Source organism: Zosterops lateralis, assembly GCF_965231275.1.
Source record: "Zosterops lateralis genome assembly, chromosome: 13".
NCBI classification, from domain to species: domain Eukaryota; kingdom Metazoa; phylum Chordata; class Aves; order Passeriformes; family Zosteropidae; genus Zosterops; species Zosterops lateralis.
This window is the reverse complement of record NC_139773.1, coordinates 10,133,826-10,148,864: the sequence shown is the minus strand read 5'-3', so window position 1 is coordinate 10,148,864 and position 15,039 is coordinate 10,133,826. Positions and strand designations below refer to the sequence as shown.

Below are 15,039 nucleotides of genomic sequence, written 5' to 3'. Positions count from 1 at the left end.
GTAGTGGGCGTGTAAGTTTACTTCTGTCTACACCAAACCAAAATTGTTCCCATTAAAAAGTGTATGGGTTTCAGCAGTTAAGTGTGGGTTATTCTCCTACAAGAGAGAAAACTCAGCAGAAGATCTCTGATGCTCTTTCTGTTTAAGCAGAATATGGTAGAAAACTAAAGAGAAACAAGTACCTCTTTCAAAGGTACTGCTGTGCTTTGATTTTTCTCAGTCTTATACTTTGTCTTGCCCTGTGACTAAGAGAGTTGGTTCCTTTAGTACAGTTGAGAAATCAGGTGAAGTTGCAAAATCAGTGACCTGTGTTTTGTTAGTATTGCTTAAAGACAGCCTGTTCTGCTTGCCTCTGCTATTCTTGACCCTCAACAGGTGGCTTGATAATATGGTTGCCATGGAAGTAGATCTAGATCAATGTTTTGTGCTCTTTTATCCTGTCCAGTTTCCTTCAGTGTTTCTTACCCATGGCAGATTTTTCAACTGAGGCAAACTGGAAAATATCTGGTTTCCTGTCCTGTTTGCACATTGCTTTCTTTTGATTCTTGAAAGTGCAGAACAGTTTTGGATTGTGTGAATTTAGTGTTGTCTTGTTTTAGAATATGTTCTCTGGTGAATTTAAATGTTACTGATGTGATTCCATGAATATCTTAAATGTTTGAGCACAAAATTATTTATCGTTGACTAGTATGTGGGGATCAAGAAACTGCTTTGCATAAATAGTTTGGATTAATCCTTTTAGTACAAAAGCACTGTCTACAAAGCACTGAAATATTACTGCTTCATTTGGATAGCATGAGTTTAGAAGTTTGTACTGTTAAGTCCTAAGTAAAGTAGGGAAGCGAAGAGGATCTTTTTGGTAGCTTTTTTTTTTGTCTTTGGACAAGCTTTGTGTATGTATTAAATGTTATTTCCCCCCCTTTTTTTCTTATAATATTCTGGCTTTGAGTTTAAACATGCCAGTTTGTTGTGTTGTGCACTTGCTTGTGTTCTATATATAGGAAAAAATGTTAAATATTTAGCTTTGTTATGTTCTGATCATTATACTTAATGCTGTGAAAGGGAAGAGAATTATGCGTGATTCCCTTTTTATGAGCTGAGGGGAAAAGGGAAAGACTCACTTCATGGTGTATTTGCTTTAAGTGCTATGTTGAAATGACTACGTTAAATGTAAATAGGGAAGGTTAAATTCTGTGCTTAGTCAAATGGCCTGCTGCTGGTGTTTCCAGTTGGACTGCATATTTACCATTCCCGAGGTATCTGCCACTTAGAAGCAACTAATTATAGAAACAATGACTTCCATATTTGTAAAGTTTATCTTAAAATAGGTGAACTGTGAGTCGCCTTACTACTAACACGGCGTTTAAATGATGAAATCCAGAATTCAGAAATAGAATTGTTTTTCTTAAAAAAAAAAAACCCCAAAAGTTTTAGCTGTTTTTATTTTGCTTTGGGATGAGACTTCTTGTTTCCAGACTTTGAGACAGTAAAACAGCTGATTTTATTATAGCCCTCTGAGATGTGGCATCTGTGTCTATTTTCTCACCCTGTAAATGGTCAGATTGATATCTAAGCGTTCTCCTCTGAGAGCAGGATGACAGAGATCCTATTTAATGGAAAATGCTGAATGACATTAAGCTACAATGAACAAAAACTTTTCTAAGATTAAACGTACAGTGCTATAACTATAGGACAAAGTTTACCAGTCTGTTCCTGCTTGTGTCATCTTCTGTCTTTGCAGCTGTTGATGACTACAGTAGCTTTTATACAGGAAACAAAGGAGCTCTTCAGTATATATGCTGTCTTGAAAGACTTGTAATTGTTGGACTGAAATATGTAATGAGCTACTGCAAAACGTTTTGTAAATTGAAACTAGGGATATCTACAAAAGAGGCTTCTGTCTAAATCTTGGTTTCTTTTGAAGGGGTGTGTTTCCATTAATAGGCAGCTGATTGAAAATCTGATGTTTCAGCATGACTTAAAATTATATTTAGAATTGAGTTTGGTTATCAAAGGTTGATTTCAAGAAAGCTTTGTTTGGTTTTTGTGATATGAAAGGTTGAATAAACATGACAAATTTGCAGTCAAAAAGAACTTGAGTCTTTCGATACTTTCAGTGTTTGCTTTTAGATGGCGTGATCAAACCACACAGTGTTTTGTATTGAGGTCTGACCCTGCATTTACCGATGGTAGTGGCAAAGCGCTAATTTGTTTTAAAGATGTGAACTATAATAAATCTCAATACTGTGAGAGCAATTAAAGCATAAGCTTGTATCACAAGAGCTCTGTTTTAAGGATTAGGGAAAGTATAGCAGCCTTCACCCAAATCTTTTTGTGTTTGACAAATCTTTCTTGTCTGTGGTTACAAACCAGTGGCACGATCAGTCCTGTTGGTGCTGTTCATGTGCACTTGGCACTCCATTTGTACTGTGTGGGTGAAATCTCTGAAGAGTTGTGTTCACATATATTTGTGTGCACTTTGTTTTTATGCATTTTCTTGTTTGCTTCTGAAACAAAAAGGAGCTTGTCTCGTGTTCTGGAGTTTACTTCATTTGTTATTGGTTGCATTTTCCACTGAGCCTTAAGCATGTCAGTATTTTAAAAACCAAACCTACCACCAAACTGCTGCTTTGGTATTGTTGTTCCTGTAGCTCACCAAAGGAGCCTTTCCTGTTAGAAGAAATAACAAGTTCCAGTAGGAGATACCTTCTGCTTGTCCAGTGCAAGAGAAATTAGCAGCACCTTTACTTGATATTAAATTGATTGATGGTGCTTTTTTTTTCCCCTTGTTTCAATTTTTCTCTTTACACTATAAAGGAAGAAGGCCATTTATCAAAAAGAGGGGTTACTTTGCCGTTTATCTTGTCACCAACATTTCCTCTTAGCTGAGAAATCTATAGTCCTAAAAAGATCTGCTAAGATAACTTTGGACAAATTACTTAGCATTGATCTTTTGTTTCCCTGACTTGTCCAGTGAAACCACTGGCCATCTGTGAAATGTGCTGAGATGTCTGGGGAATCACCCTGGAGAGTTAATTCTGTTGATGTTTTGGTTTGGTTAGCAGTCTGACCTGACGTTAGTACATTTGTTTCCCCTTTTTCCTTTAAGTTTTGCTTTAAGGGCAAGTTTACTGCCCTCGTCTGAAGACACAGCCTGTGAAACACAGAACTCTTGAAGTATTCTTGAAAGACTGGTAGAATGCTCTAAGGAAGCAATATGTTGAAGTTAATTTAGTTTAGTTGGTAATACACTTGAGCTGCCTTGCTGTTTTCTACCCCAAAGTGAAAATGGGGCCTTGTTGTCTAATGAAATGTGGAAGTTATGTGAGGATTGGATGTATTATGCTTTCAGAATGATTTTGAAACACCTCTGCTGAGGTTTCTAAGTTTTCAGTTGCTGTTTTGATGAGTTGGCATATGTGCGTGTGCATTACAGAAAAAAAAAAGCAAAATCTGAAAACAGAAGTTTGCCCTAAATCCTTTGCCAAAACATGTTTCTTGAAAGGATTAAAAAAACCCAACTGCCATAAACCAACCAAACCTGTAGGTGCAGACTAAACTGCGCAAGAGAAATGTTTGATATAATGCGTGTAAGAGGTATGTGAAATGCAGTTTTGATTCCTTTAAGTAACAGACACTCCTCAAGTTCTGTAGGCAAAAAAAGGATTTAACTTTCAAATGCAGACATATGTGTTCATGATTACAAGATCTGCTGTATCTTTATTTTACCATTACAGGTAAGCTAAACTTGTTTTGAGCTGTGCAGAAAATGATAATTAAATATATCAGGCAATTGCTCTGTCATAGCAGTAGTAATCATAACCTGCATAAGAGACTGGGCAACAGGAAAGGAAGAATTAAAGATGTCTTTCTAATCTGGGCATCTCTGAACTGTTTGAACCTAATAAAACCAATCAGAATAATGTGAATTATTTTCCTAAAATCATAAAACTACATGATAGGAGTGCTGACTCTCGTGGAGATTTTAAAAATAAATTTAAAACAAACAAAAACCTCAACATACCCTCTTTTGCTGGACAGATTTAAATAAGTCAGATTTTATTCAATCTTCCTTGGATGTACAAGTAAGGTAGAGATTACCTTTGAGAATTGACAAGAAATATTTTGCTATGGCAGCCTTGCAGCAGGTGGGAATCACTTGCTTCCTGCTTGGATCAGTTACAGCTCTGTTTTTAATATATGATGTGAAAGACTGTTCTCTCATAATCCTAATAATGAGTGATGGTGTAGTACATTCCATGAGAGACTTGTCAATAAAGAATGATTTTTGTATTTTCCTGTAAATCTCCCAAATAAGGGAAAGAGCAGGCAGCCACATAGGAAAGATCCTTAAAACAGCAAACATGGTCCCAATGTGAATGACAAATAGAATGTTTTGACTATTTTCTGAGCCAGTACTGGAGTTTATTTTTAGTATCTTGGCTAAAGTTCACTTGGCATGTTGTGGTGGGATAGTGACCAGCAGGTTAGGAGCAATTGTTTGACATTTTTCAGTGTTTCCTTAGGAATACCACATTTATAAAGCCCTCATCCTAGTTTTACTGTTGCGTGCTCTTGTGTGGATGGAGCACCCTTGGTGTGTTCCTTTGATGTTTCCATTGCTCAGTTGGTTAGAGCAGGGTGCTGATGATGCTGAGGTGGTGGGGTCAATCCCCATATGGGCCATTCAGTTAAGAGCTGGACTCCATGATCCTTGTGGGTCTCTTCCAGTTCAGGATAATCCCTGATCTAATTTTGTAGGCCAGCCCATAAGTGAATCTATTCTTAAACAAATATTTTTGCTTCACAGTCTTGAAATAGCATAGAAAAAAACCCTCTTATCTTTTAGGGAGGGATTTCAGTGTTAGTATTTCTGGTACTTGTTATGTGTTCACTGTACATAAGCACTTTAAAAAAAATTGTGAGAAGTTTTTCTCTTGCATTGAAGAGAATGCCTCGGAGCTTTGCAGAGGGGTAGGCGAGTCACAAGGGATGTGCCCGAGGCCAGAGAGGAAGCTCGGGGTAGAGCTGGGTTTGGTTTGTGTTGCACAAGTTTGGTGCTGCTGCTGCAGCTGCCCCACAGCTTTTCCTCTAAATGGAACTTGAGGAATTAGAAGACTTATTGTAGAAGAAAAGAATGCTCACCCTCTCCTTGAGCCCTGAAGCCTCCCTTAATTGCTTTATTAATAATTTGTTGAATGTATTGGAGTAAACAAGGCATTGTTAGCTATAAAGAAATGCATTTAATTGATATGAAGATGATTGTTCTGCTATAATGCAGACCTTGGTGTACAGCAGGAGTGATACTCGTGTGTCTGTGCTTATAGAATCAGACTGCCCTGCATTGGAACGGATCTTAAAAATCACTTGGTTCCGAACACCTGCCATTGGCAGGGACACCTTCCATTACACCAGGTTACTCAAAGCCCCATCCAAGCTGGCCTTCATGCCAAGAGATGGAACATCCTTCCATACATTATATTCCATTAATTATATATAATATTTTATATATATATATAAATATATATATATTATCCATATTATATGGATATATTATACTATATATCCATATTATAGCCATAAGCATTTTCAAAACAGTCATTAAAAAATACTTTCCTGGCAAGAACAGTGTGTCTCGTCAGTTTGAAAGACATACTTTCCCCATTGGGACAACTATATTTTCAAATAAATTTTTGGACTTGCCCTTCCCACCTCTTCCACTCCCATGCTACTAAGCCAATATGGAATTTTATTTAAGTAGAATAAGTTTTGGGGACTTGGAGATTCAGATATTGAGTGGGAAGGCTGTCTCTGGATGGATTGTGGATGTGACACACCAAAGGCATGGAGTGAGAAGTGTGTGCTGGGTGTGGGACTACTCACTGTGATACTTCCGGAGCTCCCATTTAACTGTTTCAGCTCACATGGATGCTCTGGAGATGAAGATATGTTGTACAAAAGCAAAAGTGTGAGCAAAACCATCTCAAACTGAGGACACCTTCATGATTGGGGGAGATACTTTTCTTAGAAAGCGCAGTTTAAAACTAAGCCTGTTTCATTACAGGCTTTAATCATAATCTTAACACTTTAAAGCGCGTTCGAGTTGTGCACATAGAACATGTGGGGAGGGTTTTTCTGTGGTGCATCATCTTTACCAGTTAAACTATGATTTAGTGGTGAAGAGTCTTTTTTATAATTGCCTAGAAACATGGTCAGTTTTATAGAGTAGGCCAGGCATTACTACATCTTCCATATGTTGGTTTCACTTCTGAGAGCCTACACAACTATGCTCCACATACAGTGCTAATTTGGTTTTGTTCTGTGCTCCAACTCACAGATCCTCTGCAAGATCTGGGCTTCAGTACCTTTTAAACTAATTAGTGTTTGCGTTGCACTTGTAAAGGTTAACACAAATGCTAAATGTTAGTGATCTGTATTACACCCTACATTGATTGGAAGGATGCAATAAGCACTTGCCAACTGTTTTCCATGTCTCTTGGTTTACTGCAGAAATCCTGTAGCCTTGTTCCATTTGCCTGCTGTTCATGGTACTTTGCGTACAACTTTGTGAATCTAAATTTTCCCAAGCAATTTATGATTGTAATTAATGAAGACATTCTTTCTTTTCTTTTAAGAATGTCAAGCTGTCAGCTGAAGTAGAACCATTTATTCCTCAGAAGAAGGGTCCAGAAACACTAATGATCCCAATGGCGCTTCCTAACGAGAGTGGAGGAATTAATGGCATGGAACCAACTCCAATCCCCAGCTACCTGATCACTTGCTATCCATTTGTACAGGAAAATCAATCCAACAGGTAATGAGTGGTTGTGATCTTCATAGAAGACGATCTGTTTTCAAATGAGTTGAAAGTTGTAGGCTTGAGAGGTGTCAGTGATTGTGGGCTGTATATTCAGGGTTTTTTTGTTCACCATATTTAACCCTTCATGTGCGAGGAGGAAGTTTTTCTGTCCTCAGTCTTTTACCTATTTCCTTCCCTTTGCTTTTCTCCATTCATATTCTTTTTTTCCCCTGGCTGTGAAGGTCTGGTACAAACCCTTCCCAAAGTCACCTGCTGTGCTTTTGGATCTTCTAGGGCAGTCAGGAGTTTTTTTGTTTGAATCTCTGATGCTTTTCTGAATGGAGAAAAACTTTGCATGTCCAGCTTGGGTCCTGCCATAGTAAAAAATAGCAGGTGGTGAACCATGGCATGATGCCGTGTAGCTGATTCAGTATTGTGTGTAGCTGTATCCAGTTTTATTCACATAACTAGTTAAAATATGTTGAGTTTAGGAGCTTTTGATGATAGAACTGTTGTTTTTCAAGGAGTGATAAAGGTCTGAATTTTCTTTGAGATGGGGAAGACTTACTGAGCAGTTTTCTTTCTTTCTTTTTTTTTTTTTTTAATAGACAATTTCCATTATATAACAATGACATCAGATGGCAGCAACCCAGCCCAAATCCTGCAGGACCATACCTTGCTTATCCTATAATATCTGCACAGCCACCTGTTTCTACAGAATATACTTACTATCAGCTGATGCCAGCACCATGTGCTCAGGTCATGGGTTTCTATCACCCTTTCCCTACGCCCTATCCTGCACCCTTTCAAACAGCAAATGCTGTGAGTACAGTTACTACAGAGTGCACTGAGCGTCCCAGCCCATCAGGCCAGGTCTTTCCATTGTCCACTCAGCGGAGCAGAAGCAGTAACAGGGGACCAGTCATTCAAAAAGTAAGTCTGCTTTTGACTAGGATAAGTAGAACTGTATAAAGGAAAATGTCTTTGCACAAGGAAGCATATATCTAATTTTTTATCTACTTTTTTTTTGTGTGTATGGCGATGTTTGAAAACAGCAACAGCAGTTACAGATGCACATAAAAAATAAACGTCCTCCAGTGAAAAATGTGGCCACTCAGAAGGAGACCAGTTCATCAGGTCCTGAGAACAGATCAAAGATTGTTTTGTTGGTTGATGCATCACAGCAAACAGGTAATTTGTTTTTTAAGTTCTGGGTGTATGAAATAATTAGAACTACATATCAGTTGTCATCTTTTCTAAAAGAGGGTGGACCTGATTTAGATGCAGGTTTTAAGAGAAATTTTAGCAGCTCAAAAGAACAATGAAGAAAAGATGCTGATGGTTGCAGATACCTACTCAGTATGTCACCTTGCAATGTTACAGTGACATGGTACTCTTGCAGAGACTTTGCTAACTCTTGTAGGATTTGGTTATCAATAACAATTGGACCTACATGTAATATAAAGTCAATGCTGGTGTAATGCAAAGACCGACTTTTAAAATTTGTTTTTACGATGTGTAGCTTTTTCCCATCTATTAACAATTCCTGTGCAAGTAATTTTGTTTTTATTGTTTCTCGAAGACTTTCCTTCAGACATAGCCAACAAGTCACTTTCCGAGAGCGCGTCCACGGTGCTCTGGAAGTCGAAGGGCCGGCGCAGGAGGACCTCACACCCTGCGGCAGAGTCCTCCAGCGAGCAGGGCGCCAGCGAGGCCGACATCGACAGTGACAGTGGCTACTGCAGTCCCAAGCATGGCAATAACCAGGCTGCAGCTATGGCTTCCAGAAATACAGATTCTTGTGCAATGAATGTATGTAAACGTAACTGAGTAACTTAACTGTAATTGTAGCTCACAGACTAATGAAAATTACTAAAATAATTGTGTTTTTTTTCCTTTTCAGGTTGTAGAACCGTCGATAAATACAAGTAAGCATTGTCTTTACTGGTGAGCTGTTTAAAATTTGGCTGGGTTACATTTGTATTTTTGCTTTACAAACCTCTTGGTCTACTCCAGCATGCTGCTCTAACTGATCAGATACTTCTGAGGATGTATTGTTACTGTGATTTCCAACCACCTCCACTAGGACACCTGTTACTTAATGAATAAGTGTATAGCCATCACTAATAATGTATTAACAGCTGCCTTTCTTTAATGGGTTAAAAGAAAGCTAGAGACTCCAGTGGAAACATTCAGACAAAGCTGTGCTCCTGTTTAGTTTGTCCTCAGGCTTCCTTACCCTTTTGGGCTGCAGTTCATACCTGGGGTAGTAACAGGCCAAGGAGTTCTCATTCTTTATTTCAGAATCACTGATACTTTTTAGGAGCTTTACATATGTCATGAACAAACAGTTTAATTAGCCTGGTAGTTGTAGGTAATGCCAGGGACTGCTATTTATGACTGAATAGAAATTGGTATGGTTGTGAACCTGAGATTTCCTTTTTTACTGCTTTGTGGTGATCAATTCTTGGCAGCTTTGAATGTTCCATAAAGGTGACTCTGCCAAGCTCTGAAAATAGCTACGGAAGTAAGTGTTGTCACACTTTCTCTAAGAACTTTATTTGTATCAGGATTGTGTTCCTGGCTCTGCTGGCATATGAATCATTATGATATGTTCTGGATACTAATTCAGTTTTTCATAGATGGCACTTCTCTTTCAGCTGCCATGGGTTGGACTAATGTGAATTCCCAAGCAACGCAAAAAAAACCTTGGATTGAAAAAACTCCAACCTTTTCTAGAGGTGGAAGACAAGCTGAGCAAAGAAATAATCCACAGGTATGCTGTCAGTGGTTCTCAATTGAAGTATTTGGGGCTTTTTATAATATAGGAAAATAAGAAATTTGGAGGGGATTATAAAATTAACATACAAAAAATACTTTATATATAAGCAGTATAGAAACTCAACCTTAAAGTCTAGTTGCACATTTGCTCATTTGCACATTTCTAACTGGTATGGTTTTTGAGTTAGCTCTTTATCATATATATATATATATATGTGTGTGTATAATTTAATGTCCTTGACAGTCTTCTGCCCTATAGCCTGTGCTTTATATGTATCTACCTAGGAGGAATATTACATATATAAAGCAACCTGTGAAATTATGATAGTGTGGGTGTAGAAAAGTTAGTTCAGGTTTTGACCCATTCACACTTAGAAGAAAAAAAATTCTCAAACTTTCTAAAGAAAGATTCTGAAGTGGTGGTGAACTAGAATGCTGTGTTCTCACTCCTATTGTCTTTTAAACTTTCTTCTTAAAGTTTGCTTTAGCATACCATTTTTGGGCGTTTTTGTTATTTCTTAATGACTTAAAATTCTTTTATGCTAAAGCTTGAATATCTTTTTGTGGGACATCAAGTGGGACAGGGTTTCTGTAATTCATATGTGGGGAGAAAGGAGAAGATGGCCTTCCAAATTTTGAGAGATTTTATTGGGGCATGTGGTCCGAGGGCTACAAAAAAGGCTGAGACATTTGCCTTTGTTTAAACGTAGGTTTTTCTCGAACTCTGTTATTGCAGACAAGAAATCTGAGCTCCAAGTGGGAGCTTCGTATAAACCTGCCAGTTTGTGCAAACATATGTGAGCCAGCTTGGCCCGTTTAGGTTTTTAGATGGAATTGTTAAATTGTCTTGAATCTTCCTGTTTGGTAACTGTCAGTTTATTATAGAAAGAGGCTTGTGGATGCTTGTAGTGTGTAGCAGTGAGTGTAGCGGTTCTGAATATTTTTATAACCTGTTTTCATATCAGAGGCTTTAGAAGCCACTATTGTTAGTTTATGGCATTGGTAGAGTAGGAAGAACCAGACTTTCTCTCAGTCACAGTTTAGACTCTGAATCTGGCAGTTATTTTAGATACTGAAAAACAAAGCTGGCACAAAAAGTTTTAAATGAGGTTGCTTCAGCCAAATTCACTGTACCTCAAGGCAGAATTGTCCTAGAAACTATTTTCTGTTGAAACTAAATTGGTATGAGGTCTGTAGGAAATTTTCTTGAGAAATAGGTAAGTACAAATGTGAAATTCAAGTCATCCATTTGTTTTTGCCAACCAGTCTTGCACATGGGTTTCCACCAACCTGTCACATAATAAACAGAAGAATGCTTATAGAACTGTTCTGCTGTCTCTGGCCTTTAGAGAGCTCTGTGCATGTGCATTGTCATAAAAAATGTGTTGAAAAGACAGTAACTGCATGCAGAATAATTATGTAGCAGGAGAAGGTTCTTTGCAGTGATTGTGGTTACAGACAGTTCCTCAGGGTTCATGGCAGTTAGTCACCAGCAGCCCCTGAGTTTCTTCATGTTTGGCCAAAAGAAACATTTTTATTTAAGTTATAAATGTGAAGATGAGTTGTCTTGAGGGGGAGTAATAATCTGGTACTGTCTGTAGAATTTTTGTGCAGGCTTTGAAGAAAAAGACAACCAAAAAAACCCACAAAAAAAAAATCAGAACACCAAAACACAATTTATCCTTTAAAAACTGTACCTAGTCACTAATTAGCGGGCTTGTACATGCGCATACATAGCTTGAAAAATTGAAATTGCAAAATGCCAATCACATATGTTTTTTTTCAGTCTGGTTTCAGATGCAGAGCCCACAGCACATCTTCAGAAAGAAGGCAGAGTTTGCAGAAGCGACACGAAAAGCCTTTAGCTACAAGCCAGGCAGGCAGAGCAGAGCAGAGTCCTGAACCTCTGTATTTTGAGGTACTGTTGTATGAAAACTCTTTCCACATAGTAGCAATACCAGTTGTGTGGGGAATAAGTGATATTCTCAAAGGGAAGTTACAAAACCTCTGCTCCAAGAGGTGTACAGTCAAGGTCACTAATTTATTAGATGATCCTTTAATCATGTACAGAAAGAAACTTGAATTTGGGTGTTGTGTAAAGTTCAGTAATTTAGAACATGTGGCTGAAAGATTAAATAAGCAGCCTTCAAGTAAATTCTGTTCACTTGTGAGTAGAAATTAGTGTGTTTGCTGGTTTATCCCCTCTAGTTGTAACAGGATATTTTTGTGTAAAAAAGAAAATTTTTTCTTTTTAAGAAAATACTATTTGGATACAGAAATGCTTTCCTAATTTCTTGTTATTTTCTATTAGTGTTCACTTAATTCTTTCTAGCTTATGTGGGACTTAGGGATTCAATTTGTTTTTCTACCTTAAGCAGTTTCAGTCGATGCTCTTCAGGTGACCTTGGTTCCATCCTTTTTATTCTTAATTTCTGTATTGTTTAGGATGAAGATGAATTCCCAGAGCTAAATAGTGACAATGGCAGCAGCAAAAGTAGTAGCATCCAGCAAAAGATCTCACCCAAAGTAGTAAGTAATTATTTTCTTTTGCAAAGCATTGTCTTTTGAGACAATTCGGTTTTGTAGTTCTTTTATGAATCTCTGCTACAAGAGTTATATTGCAATAATTGTGATGATCTTGGGGTGTGTTACCAGCCTTGGATGCCAAAGAAATGCCAATTAGAATAAGTGGTGCAGGGAACCCACCTTAAAGAAAAGACTTGAGGATTTTTCTCTGCTAATGGGATTATAAGATACATGTTACAGACACTCAGTATCACAGGCAACCTCAAGCTGGGACTGCTACATCATGATACTTTCAAGCAGACATCTCTTAAAGTTGTTAAACTTTATCAAAATAATTACAGTTTGTGTAGTTTAACTCCAAACTGCATCTACTTTAAGGCCGTGGAAGCAGTTCTTGGAAAGGTACTTCAGTATGTGATCTACTTAAATATTTAGTTGCAGAACTGTGCCTATAGACTGCTTAATCTATTTGGCTGCTTTCCAGGAAAGTCAAGTCCTATGTGAAATCTTGGGGAGGGGGAAATGCTTTATTTAGTAATCAGACTGGACAACCTTCTAAAGCTATAATTGGAGGTAAATAGAATAGTTTTACCATACAAAATTTAAATATAAATAAGTTTTATTAGCTTGTCATCTAGCTGTAATTAATTCACTGACATAATCAAAGCCTTGGGTGATTTGATCTCTGAAAGGCCCCGTATTTGGAGGTCTGGATAGAAAGGTCTTTTAATTGTGGGGTTTTTTTGCATTTTGTTTAAAATTCTAGTTGGATGACTTACCAGAGAATTCTCCAATCAATATAGTCCAAACTCCAATTCCCATTACAACGTCTGTACCAAAGCGGGCAAAGAGTCAGAAGAAGAAGGCCTTGGCTGCAGCACTTGCAACAGCTCAAGAGTATTCAGAGATAAGCATGGAACAGAAAAAACTTCAGGTGTGTAGCACCCTGCCCACCCCCAGCCCTTGGTCAAGAGACGGATCAGTTACCTGTTGCTCCTCTGACTCTCTAATAGCAGTAATCTCCTTGTAAAGAATGTTGCAGGCACCATTTCTTTGTATTTATTGTATGTGATGTTCCTGTGGTAGGAGGCTTTATCAAAAGCAGCTGGAAAGAAGAGCAAGACCCCTGTTCAGTTGGATTTGGGGGACATGTTAGCAGCTCTTGAAAAGCAGCAGCAAGCAATGAAAGCTCGTCAGATCACCAACACCAGGCCTCTCTCATACACAGGTATTTCTAATCTGCCTGGCAGTGGCTAAATACACTTTGTGCCAACATGAATATGATTGATCTGAGCATCTTAGATGTTTTTCTTTCTGTCAAGTTTTAGTTTTTGAATATAAGCATGATAAAAACCTGGAAAACTATTTTTAATGCATTTCTCAATAAATTACCTGTGCTATCACCCTCTGAGCTGCAGTACACAATGGTGAAAATCCACATAGAACTGAGGCCAAATGTTTTTTAAAAAACCTGCTATTCAAAACTCAGGATTTGTGTCCTGAGAGTAATGCAGTGCTGAAATGAATATGTGAAAGGAACATCTACTGAAGATACTATAGAGTAGTCTTTGAAAGAGAGGATATCTATGATTGTGATATGGAGGGCTATGTCCCTAGGATATTCTCCCATTTCTGCTGTTTATGGTTCAAGGTCTCCTGACCCAAGGCTTTCTCAAAACAAATTTGTTTCTTAAACTTCCCATTGTTTCTACGTTATGCTTTTACTATCCATAATGTCCCATGGCAATGAATTGTAACCTTACTACATCCTGTGTGGAGAAACTTTTCTTTCTGCTGTGTTTTTTTGGGATGGAAGTCAGTACTGGGTTTTTTTTGTGCACTAACTCAAACTTTTGTTAGCTTTCACAGCCTTGGCATTACAAAGACTGATCAGGCATTCCCTTCTTTCCTCTTCTGATTCTTAGATGTCTGTCAGGTCTCTGAAGGGTCCTAGTCTGTTTAGCTATTTATTTCTGGAAGTATCATTTCTGAGAATCCATACTGCTTTTTCTGTATCTTTGTGTAGTTCTACTGTATCCTTTTAAAAAGAAGATCAGGCATACACAGAATATTAGGTTATAGTTCCATCACAAATGTGTACAGTTATGCTGGTTTGCTATGTCTGCATCAACACAACATTACATTAGCTTTTTTAATACTTGCTGCCAAATGCAGAATTGGCATTTTTGTAATTACTTATTATAACCCCACCAGTCTGATTCCTAAGCTCTTGTATGTAGCCTGGAGTCCATCATTATGCACATAGTTACCATTTTCCTTCTGGTGTGTTGGTTCCTTTACCTGCTTTGAATTTCAGCAGTGTTCAGACATTAATTCAAGTTGGCAAGGTTATGTCAAACAAAGCCCAGCAAAGAGCTGTTGGCATTTCTATTGGAGACAGCACTTATTTTATTCTTTCTGGCAAAAGATCCACTTAACTACATGCTGTACTCTCTCATCTGTTTTGTCCTGTTAACTATTCAAGTCTTTAACAACTGAAAATCAATGTTTGGATAAATATTTGTGATTTATCTTAACATAGTCATTTAACTTATAAAGCTACATGTAGTCATTTGAGAAGAGACCCCTTGCTATTTATTAAAATATGCCTGGAATGCACAGTTTCCTAAAACATGAGGCTAAGTGGAAGAAAGCTTAAAACCATCTGGAAGCAACAATATCTGATGATGTAATTTTCCTGTCATTATGAACTGCTTTTTTTCCAAGGAAGGAAAATCTACTTAGAGAATTCATCAGTGGAAATTCTGAAAACAGTGTTGAAATAAAACTGACATGTCTTTTTGGTGAAACTAATATCTATCTTGTATTTAGTTGGCAGCGCTGCTCCCTTTCATACCAAAGAATCTGCCAGCAGAAAGTCCTTAACAAAGGGACAGCCATCTATGGGTTGCCTTAATCCTTTGGATTCGACT

General features: G+C 37.8%; 1 protein-coding gene across 1 annotated transcript in view; it reads left to right on the top strand.

The window, feature by feature from the left end:
- SECISBP2L (SECIS binding protein 2 like) overlaps positions 1-15,039 on the top strand; it is a gene marked incomplete at its 5' end in the record, with an annotated part of 28,532 nt that overhangs the window by 3,227 nt on the left and 10,266 nt on the right. The window contains 11 exons of the mRNA XM_083870654.1: positions 6,636-6,814; positions 7,408-7,732; positions 7,855-7,990; positions 8,382-8,611; positions 8,703-8,727; positions 9,460-9,575; positions 11,367-11,498; positions 12,026-12,109; positions 12,873-13,040; positions 13,193-13,334; positions 14,939-15,039. Of these exons, the coding sequence (XP_083726780.1) occupies positions 6,636-6,814; positions 7,408-7,732; positions 7,855-7,990; positions 8,382-8,611; positions 8,703-8,727; positions 9,460-9,575; positions 11,367-11,498; positions 12,026-12,109; positions 12,873-13,040; positions 13,193-13,334; positions 14,939-15,039 (1,638 nt within the window). The remainder of the gene's footprint in view (positions 1-6,635; positions 6,815-7,407; positions 7,733-7,854; positions 7,991-8,381; positions 8,612-8,702; positions 8,728-9,459; positions 9,576-11,366; positions 11,499-12,025; positions 12,110-12,872; positions 13,041-13,192; positions 13,335-14,938) is intronic.